This window comes from Glycine max, chromosome 14 (assembly GCF_000004515.6).
Source record: "Glycine max cultivar Williams 82 chromosome 14, Glycine_max_v4.0, whole genome shotgun sequence".
NCBI classification, from domain to species: Eukaryota; Viridiplantae; Streptophyta; class Magnoliopsida; order Fabales; family Fabaceae; genus Glycine; species Glycine max.
This window is the reverse complement of record NC_038250.2, coordinates 951,502-976,780: the sequence shown is the minus strand read 5'-3', so window position 1 is coordinate 976,780 and position 25,279 is coordinate 951,502. Positions and strand designations below refer to the sequence as shown.

Sequence of the window (25,279 nt, the reverse complement as noted above, 5' to 3'; positions counted from 1 at the left end):
ATAGTCTTATAATTCCACAACTTTTAGATTTCTCTGATTTCAATGTATATTCATTTTATCCATTTGTTCTTTTTGTTGATGATCCTTTTTGCTGAAAGCCCGTGAAGAATGACTCCTTGTCCATGGCCCATCCATTTTGTATTGGCAATCAAGTTGGCATGCAAATACCTTATGCGTTACAAATGATATAGAAATAAGATAAAATAAACTATGCATTAATAGGGCATGATAATTTTATGGTATCATCTAATTATAAATCATAAATCATCATATATGATAAGTTTATTAATTTTTACATAATAACCTTAAAAGTTATATCAAAAGTAATTTTTGACTGGTTAATCGGGTAAACTTTTTTATAGTGCATAGCCATTAAATAATAAAAATAAAAGCATTGAAAAACAATAAAAATTCCTTTCTTTTCCAACTAAAAACACCACAAGTACATTGCTTTTCATTTGAAAGCTAACATTTCACCAAAACAATACTACATTGTAATTGTAAAAAAATCCAATCAAAAGATAAAAGCAGAGACTACCTTAATATAGTTAATTCCATATTTTGAAGAAGATGCATGCACTTAAAGCCAGTGTAGTAGATTTAATAGTATGAGAGCTTGGCAATCTGCCCTTGTCCTTCCTTAAGAAAAGGCCTTGGTATATTGGGAAATTGATGAGAACCAAAAACCCACACAATAGAACTTGCAATGCCATTTTCTCACCAGTCAAAGCAACTTTGCAAAGGACTAACTCTTTTATAGTGGCTAGTAAGCAAAACAAATGGAGTAATGCAAGTGTTGCTAGTACAGTGAAAAATGGAGAAGAGGTTCCAAACTCCATGACCTCGTTCTTGTAACGTTGGGAAACATCATCATCTTCTACAATCTTAGTTGTGACAGCAAAGGATGAATATGAACGTCCAAAGAATTTCCAGACAATGTCTATTAAAGCAAAAAGGTAAGAACTTGTTCTTATGTACAACCACATCCTTAAGTCATTCCACCAACCCTTGATTGTGCCTCCAGAAATCAAACCCTCAATCAAAGTAGAAGAACTCTCCCCGAGTATTACATATGCGAAAGGTATGAACCATGGGCTAGACATCTGTTTAACCAACATATTAAGCACAAAATGTTACTTGCATTCTCAACACAAAAGATTCATTTACAGAAAAAAAAAAAATATATATATATATATATATATATACACACACACATACATGCATGTGTCTAGGTATATTACGTAGTAAAACCTAATTATCAGAGGGTCATTCAAAGGTAACATATCTATGGTTTAGGGAAAGTTATTTAGTTCGTTGAAAAGTTTTTTTCATTTCGATTTCTTACTCATATCAATTATTAGAAAACAAGTCTCACAGAATTAAAAATAAACAAAATAATGTATAAGTAAAAGGACTATAATAAGCCTAAAGTATCAAAATATTTACAAATAAACAGACTACTTAAATTAAAAATCCATTAATCTATTGTCTCACATTTTTGAATAAGGACTAACACACAAATGATAATAAGGGAGATTTAAGGTTAACCTAATGGTTAAAAAAACTTAAAAATGAAAGGAAAAGGGGGCGAGGAGAGAACGTTGATTCTAATACCTCACTGACATATTTTTAATAAAATTAATATTTGACGAAAAAAAATGATAATAAGATATAAAAGTCCATGTCAAAGGAAAAATTTGTAGTTTGAATAAAATAGAGAAATTGACAGGGAAAAAATATAATTAAAAGGTCAAATTAAAAAAAAAAAAACTCAAGTAAAGAAAAAGTTCAGAAAAAAATTAAGGCCTTTTAAAACTCGATTAATCGAAACGGCCTCTAAAAGTCCACTAATTCTTATCCATTTAAGTGGCAAAAAAAATGTTTTTTTTTTACATAAGATATGGTTTAACAATGAGTAAAATAAAATAATAGAAAAAGAACACTAAATTTAGAGTAAATAAAATAATAGAGATTTGGTTTAACATTAAATTTTTTTCTATTATTTTTTATTGGAATAAAAAAATAATTTTGAAATCAAATGATTAGTAAAAAAATTCTATGGAATTCTGAAAGATGTAAAATAAATATTTAATCGAATCACATCATTCTATTATATTTTGACAATTTCAAAATAATATAAATTTAGAGTAATTTATACTGTATATTTATATTTGACAAGGAGTTTGGGAGAGAATAAAATGTTGCAAATCTCTTATTCTCTTAGAAAAAGGGAGGTCATTAATTATTACCTTTGGAAACAAGGGAATGGCTTTAAGGAGATAAAGTGAAGGGATGAAGGAGTAATATAGTATTGGCAAACAAGTGGTTGCCGAATAGTTAAAGCGCCAATATCCCATTAGTAGGCCTAAATTGATCTTTCCTTCACCATACCATGTAGGACTGTACTCAGTGAACAAAATTTGGAAGTCACCTTCACCCCACCTCTTTTGTTGAACTAGTGTGTGAAGCAAGTTAGTTGGAGCAATACCAAAAAAAGCCTTCCTTGGTGGGTTGTAGTATATTGATTTCCATCCTTGCGAATGTATCCACAACCCTGTTATCACGTCCTCCACAAGACATCCATATATTGCACCAATCTACAAAAAAAATAAGTTATACACACTTAAAATTATTCATTGTACTTTAATGTGTGTGTATATATATATACACTCATGTATTAATATTATTATTGGCTTTTGGGGGTGTTTGTGATTTTGAAAAGAGAAAGATCAAAGAAGACAATTCAACCTCTTTTCCCCATAGAGTATTTTCCTCATAGGAGCAGCTTGCTAGTGCCTTCGATTCCACTTCTAGTTCATGCAAGTTTGCTTTAACCACCTCTTTCTCATTCTCATCATTCCACTCATTTTTGTATTGACAATTGAACTTCTTCCCACATAAAGCGTCTCTTCTATGAAAGCAACAAGTTCCAATAAACAAAGGGCCACCATAACCATCCGCACCATGGAGCTCCACCTTCATATGCTCGTGATAAATGTGAAATTATTATTTTTAAATAAGGTTTAAATATATTTTTAATCTTTAATAAATATTTAATTTTTATGTTTATCAAGTTCCAATAAACAGAGGGCCACCATAACCATCCGCACCATGGAGCTCCACCTTCATATGCTCGTGATAAATGTAAACTAAAAAAATTTGTATTTATTTTCTAATAAATTAACAAATTTTTGTTTTAGATCTGACTATTAATAAATAAAAAAAAATTAAAAAACAAATACAAAATTCACTAATTTATCATAAACTAAAAATAAGTATCAAGAACAAAGTAAAATTTTTATTTTATTAGATATTTAATGTAAAATAAAAAATTATTAAAAATAAATACAAAAATTAAATATTTATTAAGAATAAAATCATATTTAAGCATTTAAATAATTAGTGGCCATTATTAATAATAGCAATGATAGTTAGGTCTAAAGTAAAGAAATCACAACGAATTTTTTTTTTTTTTGCACTAAAATTATGTACTTTTCAAAAAAGACACACAATCTTACAAATTATACTCAAAAGTCTATCTACAAATCAAATCGACAAGTATATATAATCTTAGCGTTATACTCCAAAGTCTATCTACAAATGAAATCAAATAGAAACAGGGGTAAGGCAAAAGAAAGAATTTAATCTTTCTGGATGAACATTATTCTAGTCCATCAATATTATCTAACTCACCTCCACAGTTGCTGATATAGCATTCCCATACAAATCATTCTTACCGAGGTTCTCAAAATTTTGAGGAAACTGCACAAAAGCAATTTCTTGGCCTTTCTCTTCATCCATGAAAAAACAAAGGGCATCTCTCACTGATTGTGAATGGTTTGAGTACATGTCACAATCTATAATTAGAATGATTTTTGCGTTGCTAATCCTTGAAGAGACTCTTAGCTACATTTAGGTCAATGAAAAGAATGTTATATATCTTTAATCCACATGGATTGGCAAATGATCCATAAAAAGTTACTCACACACATAATTACATAATTAGGCGGCATATATAGACACACTCATGCACATGGGTGTTTAATTAGATTGCTGATGATGTGTGTCAATGTAAATAATCTATAATCTATAACGCAAGATCGTAAGAATGATTCAACCACTTACAACTCATATATACAGTGGTATTTTTTAATTTATGAACCTCCTTTTGTAAATAATAAATAATAAGCACCATGTTACTTGTTTGCTATTTTTTTTCCTTACAAGTCGTATGAAACTATATATGTTTTAACCCCAAGAGATTCATTGAGTAGATTAAGACACAGTTTTACATCTACCTAGTAGTAGGCTGAAACTTCTATTCGATCAATTTTTTAGGTGAAGTAAATGTAATTAAGTTCCTTATAAATACTTTTTAAGTTGAAAGATTTTTCTAACATGAATTGAGGTACTATTCTTCATCCTAAATTCTTTAATAAAAAATAGAGGCGGGTTTTAATTATATACACTACCAATGAATTTATAGCTCCAGCTTTGTAGTTGTGATGATATTGAGGTCTCTTCTCACGAGCCATATACACCAGAGTTGGCAAAACAAACCCATCTACATCCTTCGAATTGTGCGGGTTCCTTTCATGAAGTAGTATCTGGTAAGAAAATCAAGCCACAAGAGCAAACCATGCATCAAACTTATAGGACAACACACAACTCATGACCCGAATTGAGTTCAAAATTATTGACAAAAATGTGAACTTCATATGGTATAAATTTGAAAAACAAGGGCGTGCGCACCCTTTTGCGAGTAGTTTTGTTACTCATGAAGTTCAACTGAAGGTGATCAAGAGTGAAGAAGCAATAACTTGAGGAAGAAGAAAGCAGAAATTGAGAGAAAGTGATTAATGATCAATTGTATTATGATTTGTTAGTTACAGGAGAGTAATTACAAGCTTATATACAATGAGGCTATAAGCTGGACACTAACTAACTTTGTGTAGCTAACTAACTTCTCCCAAACTTGTTAAGTATGCTAAGAGTTACTGCGCAGATCACGACAACTTACATTCTTGTCTAAGGAACGACAATATCTTTTTAACAAAAGTTGTTTAACAATTTTATATATAACACATGTCGATATATATAATTCTCTCAAATATATACTTGTAGAAAATGCTGATAATTGACCTGAAGGATTGTATCGTGATCATGTCGAGAATAATACGAATCCCATTGAGAAAACCCATTATGCTTTGATCTTGCTTCGCTGGGTACTCCACCCAACTTGACTGCATCTTCTATTCGTCTTTTCATATCTACGTATAGTTTCTACAACAAAATAAAAGCACACTGTTGTGAGAAGGAAATAGGCAACCTTCACAAAATAATTAGAGTATGCAAACCTTTTTATTTGATTTTTTAAAAATTTATCTCATGTCATATTCTTGTTATACAACTTTTTATTCTAAAAAAATGCAACTTAGATACTTAAATGGAACTTAATTACAAAAAAGTTGTGAATTAATGAGATTGTCATTTATAACAAAAATTATATAAGTCTAATTAACAAGGGCATCATTATAAATAAAAACCAAGGTCAACCACCTCCAAACAATTTGAAATTTTAAATAATTAGTTAATTTGTATAAAAGTCTTGATTAATTTAGTCAAACCTTATGTACATAACAATAGCAAGATTTAGATCAAATTTAGGGTTCTCCATTGGCAACAAGTGACATGAGCCTAAAAAAATGTGATTACTCCGCACCTTGATGGCATCTAAGTCTTTGGCATGGTTATGGTCGTGTGAGTTTGTTGATACAAGGGTATTAAAATAAGCAGCAGGTGACCTCGGTTCCACCTTAAATCTCTTGCAGAATGGCACCCAATGCTTGGCAAAGGTAGAAGCCTCTAAAAGAGCATAAAAAGTTATGTCTGAGCCTGCATCATCCGAGAGATACACACTGAGCTTCTCTGCTGGATAGTCATAAGCCATCACAGATAACACTGTATTAATCACCATCATGGGTGGCTCAATGATTGGGTCTGCCGTGAACACAAACATGTCCACTCTCGGCAAGCTATTCTCATATCTGTCAAATTAAAACACACACATTATATAGGAAATGTACAATAATTCACACACAATACAATGTTCAACCAACTCAATTAAAGAGATTGTTTAGGTTAACAGGTCAAAATTGATTTATAAATACACCAATCCTAAGTAATTGGATTGGGTAGTAATATATAATTACTTCTAATTTCTAATTTTTCTAGATACTAAAACATACACACATATTTGTAACAAATAAAAATTTTAATAATTTTTTTTTAAAAAAATGTTTTCTTAAACACGGGAACAAATTAAAGGTGTAGATCGAACTTGAACCTTTCAGAGAGTCTATTGATGAAGGTTTTTCTGAACAGCATGTTCCAGCGGAGGGCTTGACCAAAGAGCCAATAGAAACCGGACCAGAGTTCTGCAGCAAACAAACCAAGCCAAGCCCATTTGCCATATGCGGGTATGTGGCTCAATCTGTAAGCCCAGATGAAGCATATGGCCACAAACAAAGAGATTGCATAGATCCTTCGAATGTGCCTTCCTTTGTCTTTCCTAGTCTCAAACAGGGAATAGTCTTCACCACTCTCCATTCAAATTTTCTATCCTGTGTTCTTGTTGCACTTGCAGTCGAGTTAATTCTATTTCTTATATTTTAATTTTTTTTCATTGGAGCAATTATGTTATTCATTGATATTTCTTATATTGTGTGATGGGTGTTGCATTGACAGTACAACCCTCCAAGCTAGGCTAAATGGGTGATCACGAATGCGCTGACTAACCCACTGACAGTACATATAGCCACGATACACAAAAACCACACACACACACACTATATATATATATATATATATATTGCCAAGAAAGAAAAAAGAATGCTAAAAATAAGCTAACTGCCTACCTCTATTTCTAAATTTAAAATATATTTAAATCTTTGCTACTTTTGTACCCTCCTTTTGCTATCAAAATTAATTATTTCATCAGCGATGTATGTTTGACTTTTTGACTAAATGAGTTCTTTTGAGAAGTACTTATATGATGGGGTGGTTTTAGAGGCCTATTTATCTGGTAGTGGAAGGCTCCATTCATGTCTCTCGATACTAAAATCTTTTACTTTTTACCTATGTTATATATATAATTAATATAAAAGATGTTTCATCATCAATCATCAGTTATATTTATAATCAATGTAAAAATTATTATTTTTATTAGTATAACTTTAATGTAAAAAAAAAAAAAAAAAGACTTCTTCTACCTGAATACATATATATAACTGATACAGAAATTACTTTCTTATTAACGCTTAGAGAATGAATGAATGTCTCAAACATGGAAATATTTCTTAAAAGAATCCGTTTGCATATTTCCTTTCTCCAAAATCCCCATTTTCGTCAAAAAGTCCGTATGTTTGATATAAAACTTATTATTATAATTAGTTTAGAACATGTTTTAAGTATATTTAATAATTTAAATATTAATTTTACGAACAAAATGAAACAAATGCTTATGTAACAAAAAATAATTGTCATTACCAAATATATAGTGCCTGGACGTTAATTTTAATTAGGTAAATCTTAAAATGTAGAAATTAAACATATTAGCATAAAAATATATAAAGAAGTGCATGTCTAATTAACCCAAATATATATTATCTAACACCTTTTTTTCGACTCATTTTTTTTATTAGTTGAAATTCCTAAAATCATACTAATTTGAAAATAATATCTTCTATACGAAGAAGCATGCATACATAATTCGTGGGTCTCATGAATTTCCCTAACAGAAGAGAGTATGTCAAATATATAATATTGAAATGTGCATTGCTAGTATTTCTTGTAAATCAAATATTGGGAATCTCAATGTCCGGTTTCCATGATCAAATAATAGTGGCTAGATGTATGTTTAGAGCACATACTTAAAGCTTCAAGTCAATGAAGCCAAACTAGGAACTAAGAAAGATTCTTATCACTAGTGAGTATGAACCACTTTCAGTATTGTACTTTGACATTTAGCTAGATTAGCAAATGAAAGGTGCTAGGAAACAGGCTAATGAAGCCAAGACAATGGACTTGAGCATAACTGAAGATGGTATGCAACCTTTATCACTACGAATGAAAAGTGCCTCATACACTGGTAAACTGATCATTACCACCAATGAACTCAGTGTAATCTGCATCATCAATTGGCTAGAGCTGAATTCCAAATCCATCATAATCCTCTTCATTCCCCAAAGGAGACCAAAAAGATTTAGCAATGCCACTGTAGCTAATATGGTTAACATGATTGAAGAGCCTCCAAATTCAATGACCTCTTGCTCATACCTCTTTTGGACATCCTTAGTAACCACTTTATCCGTGATGACAAATTTTGTCTGTGACAGTCCTAATTGCTTTTTCATGGTGTCAATGAAACCAAAGAGATACGAGGTGGTCCTATGGATGAATTTAATTCTTTGCAAGTTCCACCAACCCTTTGCCGTGGACCCACAAATCAAATACTCACACAAGCTAAAGCCATATGTAGCGAGAAATGCATATGCAAATGGAAGGACCCATATGCTTGAAAGCTGCAAAAACACGAATTAGAGGTAAATAAGTGCAAGAAAATTAAGGAATCAAATCAAGCTAATTAAACGCATGAGATAACCTGTGGGAACAGTGGAATGCCACGAAGTAGGCAAATAGGAGAAACAAAGACATAACAGAGAGTAGGCAGAGACATAGGAGCCCATAAAAGGTAATTGCAATATCCCATTTGTACACCAAAGTGTATCTTCCCATGCCCATAAATGAAAGGGCAATACTTGGAGAAGAAAACTTGGAACATGCCTTCTGACCACCTCATATGTTGAAGACATGCTACATCCAAGGTTGTTGGAGCTATGCCCACAAAAGCCTTCCTTTCTGGGTTGTAATAAATCGATTTCCAACCCCTGCATGAGATTACAAGGCCAGTAGCTATGTCTTCCACAGGAATACCATATACTAATCCCTTCTGCAAGATTCATAAATATTATTAACTATTGAAATTTCTGAGATAAATTAAAATCTACACATGAGCACAAACCTCTTTCCCCCATTGAGTTCCCTCCTCATAGGTGCAAGTGGCAAGAGCCTTCGATGCTTCATTCAATTCGTTAATTGTTCTATTATCATTTATTTTAGGCTTGATGTCCCATTTTGCTTTGTAATCTATCAAGTAAGCTCCTGATAGACTTTCTCTTCGATGAAAACACCCAGTTCCACAAAATAAGGCTGCTCCATATCCACATATGCCAGCTAGCTCAAACTTTATATTCACATATTAAGAAAATCAGACTCAATATACTGTTAGTCCATCCTTATGTGTGAGTTTATATATATGTATACTGTATAAACTATAAAGTAATTACATTATTTTATTACCTACCTTACTGCTCACAAGATAAGAATTTGCATAATGGTCATTCTTGGTGATGTTATTATAGCTCTGTGGAAATTGCACATAAGCTATATCGTGGCCTTTTGTTTCATCCAAGAAGAAGCATAGTATTTCTTGAATTGTATTTGCAGTATTGGGGTACATATCACAATCCAAGTTGAGAATGAAAGGGGCGTTGCTTATCTCGGATGACACTCTTATCTGCAGAATGAAACTCGTGATATGTGATACTAACACCAAATAATAATAGAGAATTTTCTTTCTTTTTTGTTTGTTGTTATTGGGAAAACATAGTCAAATACGTCTTTCAATGAACAATTTGAAAATATCATCATCAATGTACAAAAGACAAGTTTCTAAAGTGAGTGGAAAACATAATATATAATAAAAAAACTTAAAAAGGGTTTAATTTTCAAAGTTTTTATCTTTAGCCTAACTATTTCAAAAAAAAAATTTAGCTTAACTACTATGGTTAGGGTAGTATCTAATTAAAGTATTAAGACACTTTAAGTAAGAAAAAATATTAGATAAAGAGTTAATTAACTTTTTTTTCTTTTAATATTGCTAGCTTGCATTTGTAAATTGTTAGGTAAGATTTAATGCTTTTAAATTAAAACGAGATACAATTTTACAAGTAAAATATAAAATTATGAGTTTAACTAGCATACACTGTTGATGTAATGGTGTGAGTATTACTCACCAGTGCATTAACAGCTCCAGCTTTGAAGTGGTGAGGGTAGTTGGGTCTTTTTTCGCGTGCCATGTATACGACTCTTGGCAGTTGAAATCTGTCTTCATCTACAGCATTTGTGTCTCTTCCGTCAATTATTATCTAATAAAATGAAGAATAAAGATTATATTGAAAAATTAGTTATATAGAAAAGTAAGATAGTAGGTTAATTCCAGCGTGAATTCTTACTCTCTTATTTTGTGAAAATTAAAAATGTCCATACCTTCACGATAGGTTGGTGATCCTGCTTCGTTGTTTTTGGATTCCATTCTGAGAATCCTTTGTGCTGATTCCTCACATTATCTGGAACCCTGCCCCTTGCTACAGCTGATTCAATCTCATTTTTCATGTCTTCGTATAATTTCTGACATATATGAAATGGCAAATGGGGAAATTTTTCATCAAAGAATGTAATCTCACTTTTCATGTCTTCGTATAAATGAGTAAGATTTACAGAATCAGGCAAAACAAATTAAAAAAAAAATAAGATATGTATTTAACTTTTTATTTTAAAAACTGATTATATAGAAAACAAGCAAATAACAAATAACATTCATATTTCTGTGAGTTTGAATTTTCTGATTAACAAAAATTAATAATTAATATTTATTAATAAAAAATGTTTTTTTTTAATATTGTACATGTATTTTTCACATAAAATACAATCTTATTTGAGTTAAAAATATTCACTAACCTAATTTTGGAATTTTGAATTCATATATAAAACTCAAATTTAACATTTTAGTTAAGAGAATTAGATATATCTACTTTTTTATAGATCACATAATAAATTTTCTCTCCGTATATTTGACGCAATTACATGCATACCTAAAACACAAATTCAAGACAACTTGATTATGCTAAAACAAGTAATTTCAGTTTGTCTACGCGCTTAGTGTACCTATATATCTATTACCTAAACCAATTAATTAACTAATTGTTACCTTTCAAATGTTAAATATGCATTCATTAATTTATTTAATACTTGTTTTTTTTTCTAATTAATGCATTTCTTTCCGTATAACAAACCTTTGAACTAAAAACACTCAATTGTTCAAACTCCAAGAATTTTCATGTAATCACAAGCACACCTTGCCCGAACAATATTAGTAACATCAGATTACGCCATACGTGCATTTGAAGATAGCATTATATGGACATATATAACCATTGATAATTCAACGTAAAAAAAAAAAAAAAGTCAGTTACCTTGATAGATAACCATGCTTGGCCATACTCAGTGCTATTATTGCTAGAATTAGGGGCAGCGAAGAAAGCCTCTGGTGACATAGGTTCAACATTGAATCTTCTACAGAAAGGTAACCAATGTTTGGAGAAAATGGAGGCCTTTAAGAGAGCATAGAATGTTAGCTCTGAGCCTCCATCGTCAGAGAGATACACACTCAATTTATTCGCAGGATAATTGTATGCCATTGCTGATAACACCGTGTTAATCGTCATGCATGGAGGCTCAAGTATGGGGTCAGCCGTGCACACAAAAATGTCCACTGCTGGTAAATTCTCCTCGTCATATCTGTAAAGATATGCCAATGCAAAAAATATTCATCATATTTTTACTATTTTACGTATAACAATTACTTGAAAAAATAAAATTTAATAAGGCACACTCAAAGATCCAACATACATTGAGCTCTAATTCAAGTTTGGAACAACTCTACTTAACTTTGTCTTATTATATATAACTGACATCATGTAAATTAAAGAAAAATATCAAGTTTGAAACACATCAATTATATATCCAAAACTTTATTTCTAAAGTTTGTGAGGGTTTTTTAATCAGAGTTAAGTATTGGAACTCTATTAGTTGCTAAAGAGCGTTAGAGAGCATGCAATAGAGATTTTGACATTTCCACCTTCACCACTAATTTCAATAATGGTATGGATGATACTATGATGTGACATATTTTCTATATTCCTTATTATAACACATCATATAGGAGAATTGAAGATTTTTATAAGATATTTTATAATTTTTAAGTAATACTTTTTTTTTCTACGATTACTCTTATTAAATACTTTAAGTATTTGTATCTTTTATTGATAATGATATATATTATTCTTAAATTTATTTAAATATTACTCATAATAAGTTAATAATTATATGTGATTATGTTAAAAATATCTTATAAAAAAGATTATACAATGATTTAGTGAGCTGAATGTGAAAATAACTGAATAATAGATTATATATTTAAAAATGACTAAAATTAGTCAAATAAGATAAAAATTAAAAACAGGAGTAGAATTGAAAGTTTGAGCTTTATAAGACTAAAATTAAAACTAAAATTTTGTAGAAATTAAAATCAAAATTTAAATTTTTTCTAAAGATGAAAAATATTCTAATAAAATATCAAAACAACACTTGTCACATAATAACTATGTTGGTATCACGTGGCTATCCTATAGATGCAGTGCCATACGTCATCACATTAATTGCCATGTGATTTCGTATCATACAATTTGTTAAATAAATATGAACATCACATGACTATTAGATCACACAAGGTGTCTATATATACGATAGTGATATATAACTATTAAACATACTGACACGTAACACACTTCTCATTTATCAACAAAACTGAAAATGTTTAAAAAAAAATTAAAGAAGAGACTAGCTAAAAATAAAAGAAAATTTTATAAAGAAAAACAAAAAAAATGTTTAATCTTATAACTAGGGATATAAGTAACCTACGTTGAATTGAATTTTATCAATTTTTCAATTCAATTAAATTAATTAGGTTCGATTAGATTGGATTTATCTTTTTTTCGAACTCAATTCAATGATTAACAAATTATCATATTTAAAAAAAATCAAACCCAAAAATAATAAGAAAATATTTTAATAAAATAGTAAAGATATTTTTAAAAATCAATATCAAAAAATATTATACTACTCATACGATAAACAGTAAAAAATGTATAATCACAATATTATTTATAAAATAATGTATTATCTTAAAACAAACAAAAAAATTATAAAATAATATATTAACTTAAAATAAATAATAAAATGTGTTAAATTTAAAATTTTTATATTAATAATTTAATTATATATGAATTAAATCGAATTTTGATATGATTCAAAATTCAAAATTTATCATTTAATTCAATTTTAATTGGATTTAATAAATTAAAATAAATACAATCCAATAGCTCAATTTAAGTTACTACAAGGATGAAACCTAATATATACAAGGATGAAACGTAACATTCGGCGAAGCACACATGGGTCATACCCTCCTATATACAAAAGCTGAAACCTAACAAGGATAAGTACGTCATCATTCGTCAATTTATTGTCGGTCACACTATACTCGAATAATATAATTTTTTATGTATAAATAAATATAAGCAGCAGATATGGATTACTATTCTAGATATAAAGAGACCGGAAAGAATCACATTATTTCAACGTACAAAATTAATAATATACATAATTATACGTATACACTTATCTTAAAAATATATTCTAAATTCATTCACTTTATGTTCACAAAATATTTATGAAATGGAATATAGGACCACTGCGGGGAATGAAACAGTATAAAAAGTTGACTGGCAATGCAATGTTTACTTTTCTTTATAAAGAAAAGTCAGCAAAAGCATAATATATATCAGGTACCGGTATTACTGAAAGTGACAGAATACATAACGAGCAGGCCTCCAAAGTGCAAACAAAGCAACAGGTTAAAACTTTCTCTAAATTTATATATAAGTAAAAATAATTAATTTTATATTATTTAATTTTTTTAATCACAAATAAAAAATAAGATTATTTTTAAAATATACTTCATTAAAATTTATTATCATAAATTAAAAGGATTTATTAAAAATATAATTAGAATTGAATAAATAATATTTTAAGAATAATAATTTTAAATATAACAAAATTAGTTAAATTTATTTATATTTAAGTTCAATATACAAAAATTATTCATTTGCTTATATGAGTCTAAAGGGAGTAACCATTAGAATCTCTGGTTAACTAGTGTTCTTAAATTATTAGTTAAAAAATTAAAAAAAAATATTTATAATAGAGATCATAAAAGAACATAAAATATGTTACCTGCATAGCGATTTTGTATATTTCAATAAAATAAATTTCCTTCTAATTTCTTAATAATGTCCAAAGAGAATTGGTCACAATTTACCTAACTATTAATACTGAACCCAATGTTTAGTCTTTAGGTCTTTAATTTATTTGGTAATTGGTTTACCATAGTACTCAGTTAGACTTTTGGCTTGTTTCTTCTTGGCTATTGATGGGATTTATTTAAATTAACGATGGATGTCTTGAAAAGTCGAAAGAGTGTAAGGTAGTAGTATTGAGCGTGATTCCATTAGCCTTTTTTTGTAGTGGCTCTTAATGGGATTTAGTCGAATTAATGAGTATATTTAATTCAACGGTCCATGTTTCTTTCACTTTTTTTGTTAAATGAATTTAAAATTAAGAAAATAGACTTATATAATATAATTGAGAATGAAATACTTCCGGTTATTGTTAAGAATGAAAGATTTTTAGGTTCCGTTCATTTGTAGAAAAAGAAGGTTAAAAAAATAATAAATAATAAAATAATGTAAAACTTATATTTGTATACTATTTTAATTTTTTTTTTTTATGAATTCATTTTTATTCTATTTCTTTTCACTCCATCTAATGAAACAACATTATTAAGAGAGGAGGGAGAAAAACAATCATTGTAGTCACAGTGTGGTGATTGCATCTTGCAAGGTTTCAGTTTGATCGTCATTCTCAAAGGATAATATATATATATTCATCTTTTTCCAACTTATTTTATATATACTTCTTATTATATTAGTTGTCACGATTTTTATTTTATTTTTTCTCTCTTTCATTTTCCCTAGACTATTCCACCTTCTATAATTGTACATGTCTTGGTATACTTTGGGGCTAATTGTCCCCCCAAATCTTTAATTATTTTTTTCAGTTAAATTATTCATCTTATCCTCATAATTTTATGATTTATATTTTTTAGTTTTTATAATTTGAAAGTGATTTTTTAATTTTTATAATTTATATTTTAATTTTTTTTAGTTCATATAATTTAAAAGTAATATTTTTAGTCTTTATAATTTGTATTTTAATTATATTTTAATCGATATAATTTAAAAGTGATATTTTTAGTCTTTATCATTTGTAATTTAATTATCTTTTAGTTCTTACAACAAAAAATACAAAAATGATTAATTATAAATTATCAATTATTTGTTTATTACAAATTATATTGTGATAAATTAGTTATGAATTACTTGTTAATATTTTATAATTAGTTATAATTGATAATATTACTCATATTTTAATGATAAGGTCTAAAAAGAAATTAAAATATAAAATATAAAGACTAAAAAAACTACTTTAAAACTAAGGAAATAAAATATAAATTATAAAGACTAAAAAAATCAATTTCAAACCTAAGAACTAAAAGAGAATTAAGATGAGAATTATATGGATGAAAAAAATACTTTAAAATTATAAGAACTAAAAGATATTAAATTATAGGGATCAAATGAGTAATTAATTATTTTTTTAATATACTTCATACACTTATTATAATTAACCGTGTAAATTCTTTTACACCACCCGTCCAAGTTATTTAAACTTTATAAATATTGCTCATAGAAAGTAATTTTTTTTATTCGTCCAATTTTAAGGTGTACGAGTAGAAATGAAGGAAGTGAGAGAAATGAAGAAATGAGAGAACTAATGTAAGAAAAAAAGAAAGCAAAAAAGCGGTATACGTATGTGTATGTTTAATATTTTCCCCTGGAAATGAAAAAGTAAAAGGGCGGAGAGGATGAAGAGAAAGTAACCTTTGTGAGAGTGTGTGTTTGAAAGGCGTTTGCTGAAGGATTCTCCAACGAACAGATTGAGTGATGATCCAGTACAATCCAAAACATAACTCTGACACCATAACACTAATCCAAGCCCACTTCCCACTTTTAACTGTGGGGATGTTTCCCACTCTGTACATCCAAATTAAACATATTGCGCCAAATATTGTTGATGCAAATACCTTGTAAACTCCTCTGAATCTTGCTTCTTTTGTCTCGAACAAACCAACATCAACATGCCCACCTTCTTCCTCTCCCATTCTCTCTCCTACCAGGTTCTGTGTTTCTCACACAAGATACTGATGCTCTATGGTATTTATTTCTATGGCCGACCAAATAAGAAAAATATTAAAATAAATAGTTATTATGTCATTATTTTGTGTGATAAAGAAATAGTAGAGATTTTATTCAAATATATATGATAGACGGTAATTAAAGTTTTCCTCTGCACATTTAACCCAAAAAATGTTAATTAGAACTCGAACTCAAAATTGTTCTATGGAACTCGATAGCAAGGTTTCCAAATATAATTGTTCATAAGAAAATAATATTCTTCACGTATTCTTAACATCTTATACACAGGCCAGATATTATTTTTAATAAAATTTCAATTAAATATGTTTCCACAAAATGGGCAAAACGTGGTGGAGAATTCGAAAGTACTAAATTCAACTCATTAAGATGTAATATATAAACTTTCATAAAAAAATTCTTTAAATTCAACTTATCGTTAATAGTGTCTTTAATTGATTGGTTGTAATACTACTAGAATTTTTTTTTTTACTAAGAATAATGTTTTTTATTCATCACACATTGGTACATACATTAAGATGTGCTACCACTATATCACCTGAAGTTTTAACTGTAATTAAGTCTTTATCGAAACTTATTTTCTTAATCGGTCAAAAACTTGAAATTTATATTATAAAAATATTTTAAATCTCATTTAAGAACTTAAAAACTCTAATTATGATCATTACCAAATTAAATAAAAAAGGCAACATTCATGTGTGATACATATTCAAATAATGCTACTCATATGTACTCACATTAAATAGTACTACTCTATTTTCTAAGAAAATATTTTTTTATATCTAACAAATATAAATAAAAAATATCTAATGTTTAATAGGTATGCGTACGTACCCAGTAATATATATTAAACTAGTTTATAAAATTTTCAAGTAAATCTAAATAAAATTTAGTTAATATTATTTTATCACACTATTTTATTTTCACGTGTAATCTGTTATAAAATATAAGTAAATATCTACTTACTAGATAAAACACTAAAAAATATCTAATATATGTGAAATGTAACATAGATGATCAAAATGATAATATCCAATGATTCAATTATTAGATTAGTTAATTTTGTATTCTACAAAAAATTATTATAAGCATAATATAAGTATATATACAAGTTTAATTGCTAATATTAATTTATAATGTCTCTTTCTCTATATATAGAGGGATCAGATTGACGTAAGTGTCGATCTTAAACTACGTAGCAGTTTGTATTTTAAATAAAGTCAATAGCAGTCGCAGATTATGATTTGGTCATTGATTCATAGTGCTTTGAATCTTCTGTAAATCAAGAAAATGAAGAAAAAAACATACGGAAAATGACATTTTATCTATTATATATGTTTGTGAATGTAACCTTTTTCCTATTAAAAACAGACTCACTTCACATTTATCATTTTAAATTGAAATTGGTCAAGTCAATAGTATGAACAATTCAAAAACTTACTGAAATATAAAAGAAAAAAAAAAACTATGTTGACGATGTAAGTTTACATTCTCTTATAACTTTATTAACTCTCGAAATAATTATATTAAAAGTCATATAATCATAATTTTTTATTAAATAATAATATAAATTTTTTATATAAACTGCAAGACACAATGTAATATTTTTTATTTTTTATTTTTATATAAACTTTTATATTAATACAAATATAAAATAATAGCGTGTAGAAGAATGAATTTACCGCTTACGTATTCCTCTCCTCTCACTTATACTTTGTTTAGTTTCGGAGTTGAAAAAATGAAAAAAAAATAGGGAAAATTGTGTAGTTTGAATAGATAAATAAGAAAGAAAAGAGTAAAGAAATTTCTCTCCGCTTGTTTGGATGGGAAGAAAAAATGAGAAAAAAAATATATGAAAAATATTTTTATGCTATTGGATAAATGACATTTTTAACAAATTTATTTGTTATTTTTATAAAAAATAAAAATAAAAAAATGCGTGAGGCTTTGTGTACAGGCGATGCAACCCTTCAGTTTTCGGCATTTTTGTTTTGTTATAGCACGTGCATGTAAGAGGGAGGGAATCTTGTTTTTTCTTCTTGTCTCATTCCTTGCATTGCATTTGCATATTGCCTTCAAAATTTGGATTGATTATGGGTATGCAAGGTAAAACTATATGAAAAGTTAACAGTTAAAAAATTAATTTATTAAATTATAAATATTTATTAAACTAACGGCTAAAGTAGTAAGAAATATAAAATGACAGAAAATAATAAAATTATAATTTATTTAAAAAGAATAATTAGAAAATTAAATAAATCTAATGAGGATAAAAATTAAAAAATTAAAAAAATATAAAAATTAAAAATTAATATTTTAAAAAATATTAACTTCATAAAATGTTTATGCTGGAATGCAGGGAAGGGATCTGATGTAACCAGTATGCTCTTTCACTTTTCCTTGGTATTGAACGTGAGAGAAAAAAATATTATTTCTCGTTCAATCGAACTCGACGTTTAAACAAATACAGTTTAATGTATGGACTCAATTTCTTTTCTTTTTTGTTTTTCTTTCTCTTTACCTGCCCATTTCCCTCTTACACACATGCATTGAGGAGGATAGTTTCGAAAAGAGTTTTAGTTGAAATAACTAATAACTAAGGTAGTTGTTATTGATTTTTATAATTCCTCAAAATTTCAATATTACTTTTTTTTAGGAAAAAAAAAACACAACAGAATCATGATTCGTAATGTAAGGAAGGTCAAAACATGACATGACCATGAAAGTGTGATTCTATTGTATTATGAAATCATACTTTCGTTTAGTCTTTTTTTGAAGAGAAAAAGTATCCAACGAAAGTGTGAAATTTCATACAACGTAATCATAATTCTTTTGTACAAAAGGTTTTATTGCAAAATAGAATCATAATTCCGTTACGCGACGAGTTATTGTTATATAACGGAATCATGACTCAATTGTGCATCAATAATAAAAAAAATAATGAAATTATGATTTCGTTATGTGAAATTTCACAACAAAAGTATAATTTGTTTGACCATGAAAAAAAAAACACTTGGCAGCATGAGTGCAAGGTGGGGTTAGGAAGGGTGAGGTGGGGTGAGGTGGAAAAGGATAATTTGATAATTGTCTTTGATTTAATATGGTCAAGAACAATTTTGTTGGGACTAGTAATAACACCTACTAACTTTAGACTTGACACAAAGATAGTATTCTCTTAAAGCACAAAGGTTGTAGCTGAAATTAATAATAAAAATATAAATTTAGTAATATGATAATACTAATGATGATGAAGTGTGATTCATTGGAGCCTTTATCATAAAATTAAATAAAATAGAAAATGTTAAAAAATACATGATGAAATATGTCACCTGAATTCGATTAAGAAAAACTACGAATTTTCGTCATAAAAATCTAGGCTTATTTTTTCTGTTGTGCATTTTGAATGTCCAGCAACATCCATCCCATTTGTAGCTATGTTTGGATGTTTTAATTTGATTGGATGCTTTATTAAGAACTGAGTTGTCTTGTGTTTTTGTGGCATTTACAATGAGAATCGCAATTGCCTTTCCTAGCTAGTCATACTCTAATTGTTTTTTCTTTTTTCTTTTGCCATCTGCTCTGTATCTATCAGACTAAGTTATTTTGGGTTTCATTCAGTAAAGAAGATAATTGTATAAAAACATGAGAGTAAGTATCAAATTTGATTCGAACGCCCAATTAGTAATCCAAGAAATGTCAAGTGTTGGACTCTACAAGTTGACTCGAAAGTTTCACTTACTGTTTAACATGCATTCTTGTAAAGCGCACCACAAAACTGATATTTGTTTATGACATCCTTCTGTCAGATTTGGTCCCCTGTGTGGTTAATTACTAGCTCTTTTTAATTGGAAACCTAATTCCCTGCTGGGTACTAGTTTCACTAGTATATATGAATATATATTGTTAAGTAAAAAAAAAATTGTTTTTTATTTTATTATCATATTTATTATTTTATTAAATTGTTAATTTGATAATTTTTTGTTTAAAGTTAGAGACTTATTATCATGATAGAGATTATAATAATGAGAAACAAATTCTTTAGAATTTTAATTTAAATTGTTCTTGATCGTAAAATTATTATGAGTAGGACATCAATAATCCGGATAGATCAATACATATATAATAATTTTTATTGGATAAAGATTAATAAATCTCATTTATTGAATTGTGTATATAAATGATATATATGTGGATGACATCATTGAATTTACTGAATTGAAAATTCCTAGTAGTTAATATTATTTTGATATGTCAATAGGAAGTTCTCAAGAATAAATATAATAATTTTCATTAGCATGAGATTATTGTAGTAATTTAGTTATTTTTTATATTTTAATTTCGAACATTTAATGCCCTAAGACACTAGTTGAATGAATATTGAATATGATTAAATATTTGTAGAGTTAATAATGAATCAAGAAGAAATTCATCAACTCTAGGTAATGAGGTGATGAGTTTGAACTCCAGAGAAATTGCAAAAGAAGAAAAGAGTTTCTTAAATCATTCATTAAATAATATAATGTATTAATTTATTAGTTTGATAATAATACTATACTCTAGAGTTAACCTTGAACGATAAAATATGTAACTCATGCTACTCAGACATTAAGGAGTATTACTAAACCCTATCTTAAGTAGTAAATTAATTATGATTAATTACTATCGGTTTAATTTTGAATCTATCGAGTCACACAAACGAGTGTTTCAATCTTTATAAAAGAAAATAATTTATTTGATAATTAAATTAGAGAATTTAATTTAATCAAATAAATATTTTAGTGGAATATTATTATATTTTTTTCTATTTATTATTATTATTATTATATCTTTTTGAATACAAAATAAATCATAATTTTGGGCTTGAAGCGTTGGAAACACTTTTATCTAACTATTATTTGATCTTACAACAATTTCAGTTATCTATACGTCTGGATATGCTTTTCATTTAATCCCAATATATGACATTTCAGATCTCTATATATATATATAAAGTCCACAATAATATGGAGTCTGCATGATATAAATATCTAGTTAACTAGCAGCTATGATGAATTTTTTAGGGTATATATGAGATTTAAGATCAATCTCAAAACCCGTTAATCAGACTTCAATTAACTTAGAGCTAGTGTGGGAAATTTAATTAATTACAAGAGGCATGATCTCTTGCTTATAGAGCAGACTGGTAGAAAGGAGAAGTAAATCACAGAGGTGGAGATAGTATTATCTTGTAGTTTCTTATATGCTTAATGTTAACCCAGTTGGAAACTAATGTAGTACTTAGCTTTTTTTTATTTTTTTATTGAAGAATCATCTTGGTTGCATTATATGACACTGATCATTTACAATTAATCATCATTAATTACTCACTCGTTTACTGGTACCATACCCTAATCAATTAATAAAGAAATATTGATCATGATCTATGCAGCGAGCGCGCGACAGCGTAGCTTACTTGATTCAGTTGACAATTATAATTAGGTGTAGAGGTTACTATGAATCTAAATTTGTGTTTGCACCACGTGTTCTGATGGAAAAAGTTGAGTGGGTGAAATGTAAAAAAAATTGGAAACTTTTATTCTTATTAGTTCAAATTCTTCTATATTATTATAATTATGACTTCAAAATTTGAGAATTTGTTCAACACAATCCAGTATCATGCTTTGATTCAGTAGCCAATGACATGTCCTTGTTAACATGTATCATATTCATGAATGACATGCTCTCATTTACCACAAAAGTGAAAATTGTTTCTATGGTTTGTTATTTCATTAGAATGTTTGAGCAAAGGAGAGACAACTTCACTTAGCCCAGAAAGACCTGAAAAAATTAAAGGAACAACTAAAGAATGCAGAAACTACCAAGGCTCAAGTCCTGGTGGAGCTTGAAAAGGCTAAAAGAGTGGTTGAGGATCTCTCACAAAAGCTTAAAGTTCTCGGTGAATCCAGAGAATCAGCTATTCAGGCAACAGAAGCTTCAAAAAATCAAGCAAAACAGCTTAAAGAAGAAAAATGTGGTGATCCTGGTGGAACCAATGGTGCTTGGAAAGAAGAGTTAGAAACTGCCGTTAATAATTATGCTTCTGTCATTACAGAACTTGATGTTGCAAAGAAAGAACTGAGTAAAATTCGTCAGGGGTATGATTTATCCTCGGAAGCAAGAGTTTCTGCTCTCAAGCAAGCAGCAGAAGCTGAAGATGCAATGAAGGCAAACACCAAAAGAGCATGTGAGCTATCTAAAGAAATTTTGGCTGTACAGGAATCAGTTGAGAAAACGAATGCTGAATTTGTCCAAGCACATCAACTGCAAGAAGAGACATTAGCCAAGCAAAAAGTTCTAAGACAATCATATGAAGCCATCCTTGAAGAATCAAAAAAGAAGTTGCTTGATTTAAAGAAGGAATTCAATCCAGAGCTTACCAAAAATCTTGAAGTGCAGCCATCCTTAGATGCATGGTGGAAGCTCTTAGGATGGAGCTGGAGAATGTAAAAAGAGAGCACTCTGAATTGAAGGAGAAAGAATCTAAAACTGAATCTGTTGTTGAGAATCAGAGGGTAGAGCTCCGGAAAAGCAAGTCTGAACTCGAAGCTAGAGTTGCATCAGAGGAAATGATCTTGACATTAAAACAGTTGTTGTCTGAAACTGAAAATGCAAAAAGGGAAACAGAAGATATGAAGAGTGAGGCAGCAGAATTGAAGATGGAAGATGCAGTCACTAAACTTGTGTTAGAAGATGCAGAAACAAAGCTTAAAGGAGTGTTGGAAGAAGTGGAAGCTGCTAAAGCAGCAGAGGCAAGTGCTCTTGATCAGATTAAGGTTTTATCTATGAGGACTAGTCCTTCTCATTCATCAACTTCTGAACCTGGTGCAAGAATTACAATCTCACGAGAGGAGTTTGAAACCTTAGTTAAAAAGGTTGAGGAGTCTGATAAATTAGCAGACATAAAAGTGGCTGCTGCCACAGCACAGGTTGAAGTTGCAAAGGCTAGTGAAAATGAATTTCTAAAAAGGTTAGAGGAAACTCAAAAGGAAATTGAGGATATGAAGACTGAAACACAAGCAGCGTTGTAAAGGGCTGAAGCAGCAAAGAGGACGGTGGAGGGTGAGCTCAGAAAGTGGCGCGAACAAGAGCAGAAGAAAGCAGCAGAAGCTGCATCTCGAATATTGGCTGAAACACTGATGTCCCCAGAACTATCTCCTCAGCACTATAGGATTCAAATGCAGACAAGGTGGAGATGAAGAAGTTAGAAAAAGGGAAGGTGTCAGTTTCAGAGAAAGTTCTCTTGCCTAATATCAGTGGCATCTTTCACAGGAAAAGGAACCATGTTGGGGGAGGTTCTTCTTCTTAGCTTCCCAGGAAGAATCCTGTATGTAATGTCTCTTTCGCCTAATTACAGTTTTGTGCGGCTCATGAATGTGAGAGATACACACTGGTTTTTGTGAAAGTTGAGACCAATGCGATCAGATTTTTGTCAACATAGCATGAGGGACAAGAATTTTGATCAGATTTTTGTCAATAGTTTGGTCACAAGTATTTTATTAATGAAACTTTAGTATATTATTGTATATTGCTACTTCATGTGGTAGTATGATAAACTATTTTATGACAATCACTATAATGATGATAATAATAACTATTAAAAAAAAATCATACCTTAATCTATCTGTCCATTCTTCTCAATTATTTGATGCTCTTTATAAAATGCTAATAAAACAATTGTTATTACCCTTTTTACATTGCTTATTAGTGAATAAATTTCATGAATACATGCATTGCTTATTTGATGCTTTATGAAATGCTAATAAAAATGCATGGTTAGGATTTCTCTTCTTGACAAACTGTGTATTACTGAGGCAAAAATGAGATGTTGCTTCAAGCTGTTTTTCCAAGAAAACAGGTAACAAATTTACATTAAAGCACCATTGAATATATATTTTTCATTACATTAGATAATAAGATAATTTGACAAGGAAAGAAGAGGAACAACACACCCTCAGAATATCAAGTGAAAAATAATTTATTTGTAATAATAGGACAAAGACTAAGGAAAATTAAAATAAGATTATTGAAAATGATTTAGATTATAAATTCTTTGCATGTTTGGAAGACAAAACACATTGGTGTCATGTTTACCCTAGGGTTGAGCATGAGTTGGTTTAGGTCCAACTCTGACAATCTGGACCAATTTGATAAATTACAAAACAGGCTCAATTTTGAATGTTTTTTTGTCTTCAGGTTGGGCGGGTTATGGTTGAGTCCAAACAGGTTGGACCAATATTAGGCTAAGACACTTTGAGTTTTATTTTATTTTTCAAATTCCTACCTAATTTATTCATTAGCTTTGAGCCCATATTGTCAAGTCAAATTTTATCATCCAATTTTTTTTATTTTTTAATGTCCATTAAATTTTGTATTGGGCTCTTTAAATGGCCAAAATGCTAAAAAATTAAAATTAAACTCTTATGTCAGGTTGGATTAGGCATCGACAAATTAAAAATTTTGAACCCAAATTTGACCGTTAGAAATTATTTGGGACCGAATTTAAAACCCACTTATCCATTGACCCATCCAAATTCATTTTTTGTTCGGTTATGTTGGGTTCGGGTTGGGCCAAATCCATATTTAAATACAATAATACTCCTAAAAAAATTCAAATTTTTTATGCTATCTATCAAATACATAAGCTAATAAACCAAAAATAAAAAAATCATTATAATAAACATTTTTGTAAATCCTATTATTATAAATTGTTTCTCTTATAACAATTTTTTTATTTCTTTCTTTGCATGAAGATTGCAGTCAGTAATTTGTAGAAAACTCTACAGAATCCCCGAAATCAGTAGATCCAGGAATGCCGAAAGGTTTGGGCATTGGATTGGACCGTCATCAGTTGCCACCATCAAGAAAACAAAGAACCCATGAATGAC

The 25,279-nt window shown here is 29.1% G+C and overlaps 2 protein-coding genes and 1 pseudogene across 3 annotated transcripts; 1 reads left to right on the top strand and 2 right to left on the bottom strand.

Moving 5' to 3' along the window:
• Positions 1 to 400: 400 nt before the first annotated feature.
• LOC112999362 (cellulose synthase-like protein E1) lies at positions 401 to 6,749 on the bottom strand. Of its 2 annotated transcripts, XM_041009148.1 has the most exons (8): positions 6,347 to 6,749; positions 5,723 to 6,047; positions 5,143 to 5,283; positions 4,473 to 4,607; positions 3,694 to 3,906; positions 2,749 to 2,976; positions 2,250 to 2,597; positions 401 to 1,103 (listed from the first exon to the last, which is right to left on the bottom strand). In XM_041009148.1, the coding sequence occupies exons 1-8, from the start codon at positions 6,607 to 6,609 to the stop codon at positions 549 to 551; spliced, it is 2,208 nt and encodes a 735-aa protein (XP_040865082.1). In that variant the 5' UTR covers positions 6,610 to 6,749; the 3' UTR covers positions 401 to 548. The 2 variants fall into 2 exon arrangements, with proteins under 2 accessions (XP_040865082.1, XP_040865083.1); XM_041009149.1 differs by lacking the exon at positions 3,694 to 3,906 and having other exon boundaries at positions 6,347 to 6,692.
• Positions 6,750 to 7,819: 1,070 nt separating this feature from the next.
• On the bottom strand, positions 7,820 to 16,358 carry LOC100816849 (cellulose synthase-like protein E6). Its single transcript, XM_026125322.2, has 8 exons — positions 16,023 to 16,358; positions 11,376 to 11,700; positions 10,390 to 10,530; positions 10,137 to 10,268; positions 9,425 to 9,637; positions 9,083 to 9,304; positions 8,663 to 9,010; positions 7,820 to 8,582 (listed from the first exon to the last, which is right to left on the bottom strand). The coding sequence occupies exons 1-8, from the start codon at positions 16,301 to 16,303 to the stop codon at positions 8,034 to 8,036; spliced, it is 2,211 nt and encodes a 736-aa protein (XP_025981107.1). The 5' UTR covers positions 16,304 to 16,358; the 3' UTR covers positions 7,820 to 8,033.
• Positions 16,359 to 19,997: 3,639 nt separating this feature from the next.
• On the top strand, positions 19,998 to 23,700 carry LOC102666688 (WEB family protein At5g55860-like; annotated as a pseudogene).
• The last annotated feature ends 1,579 nt before the right edge of the window (positions 23,701 to 25,279 follow it).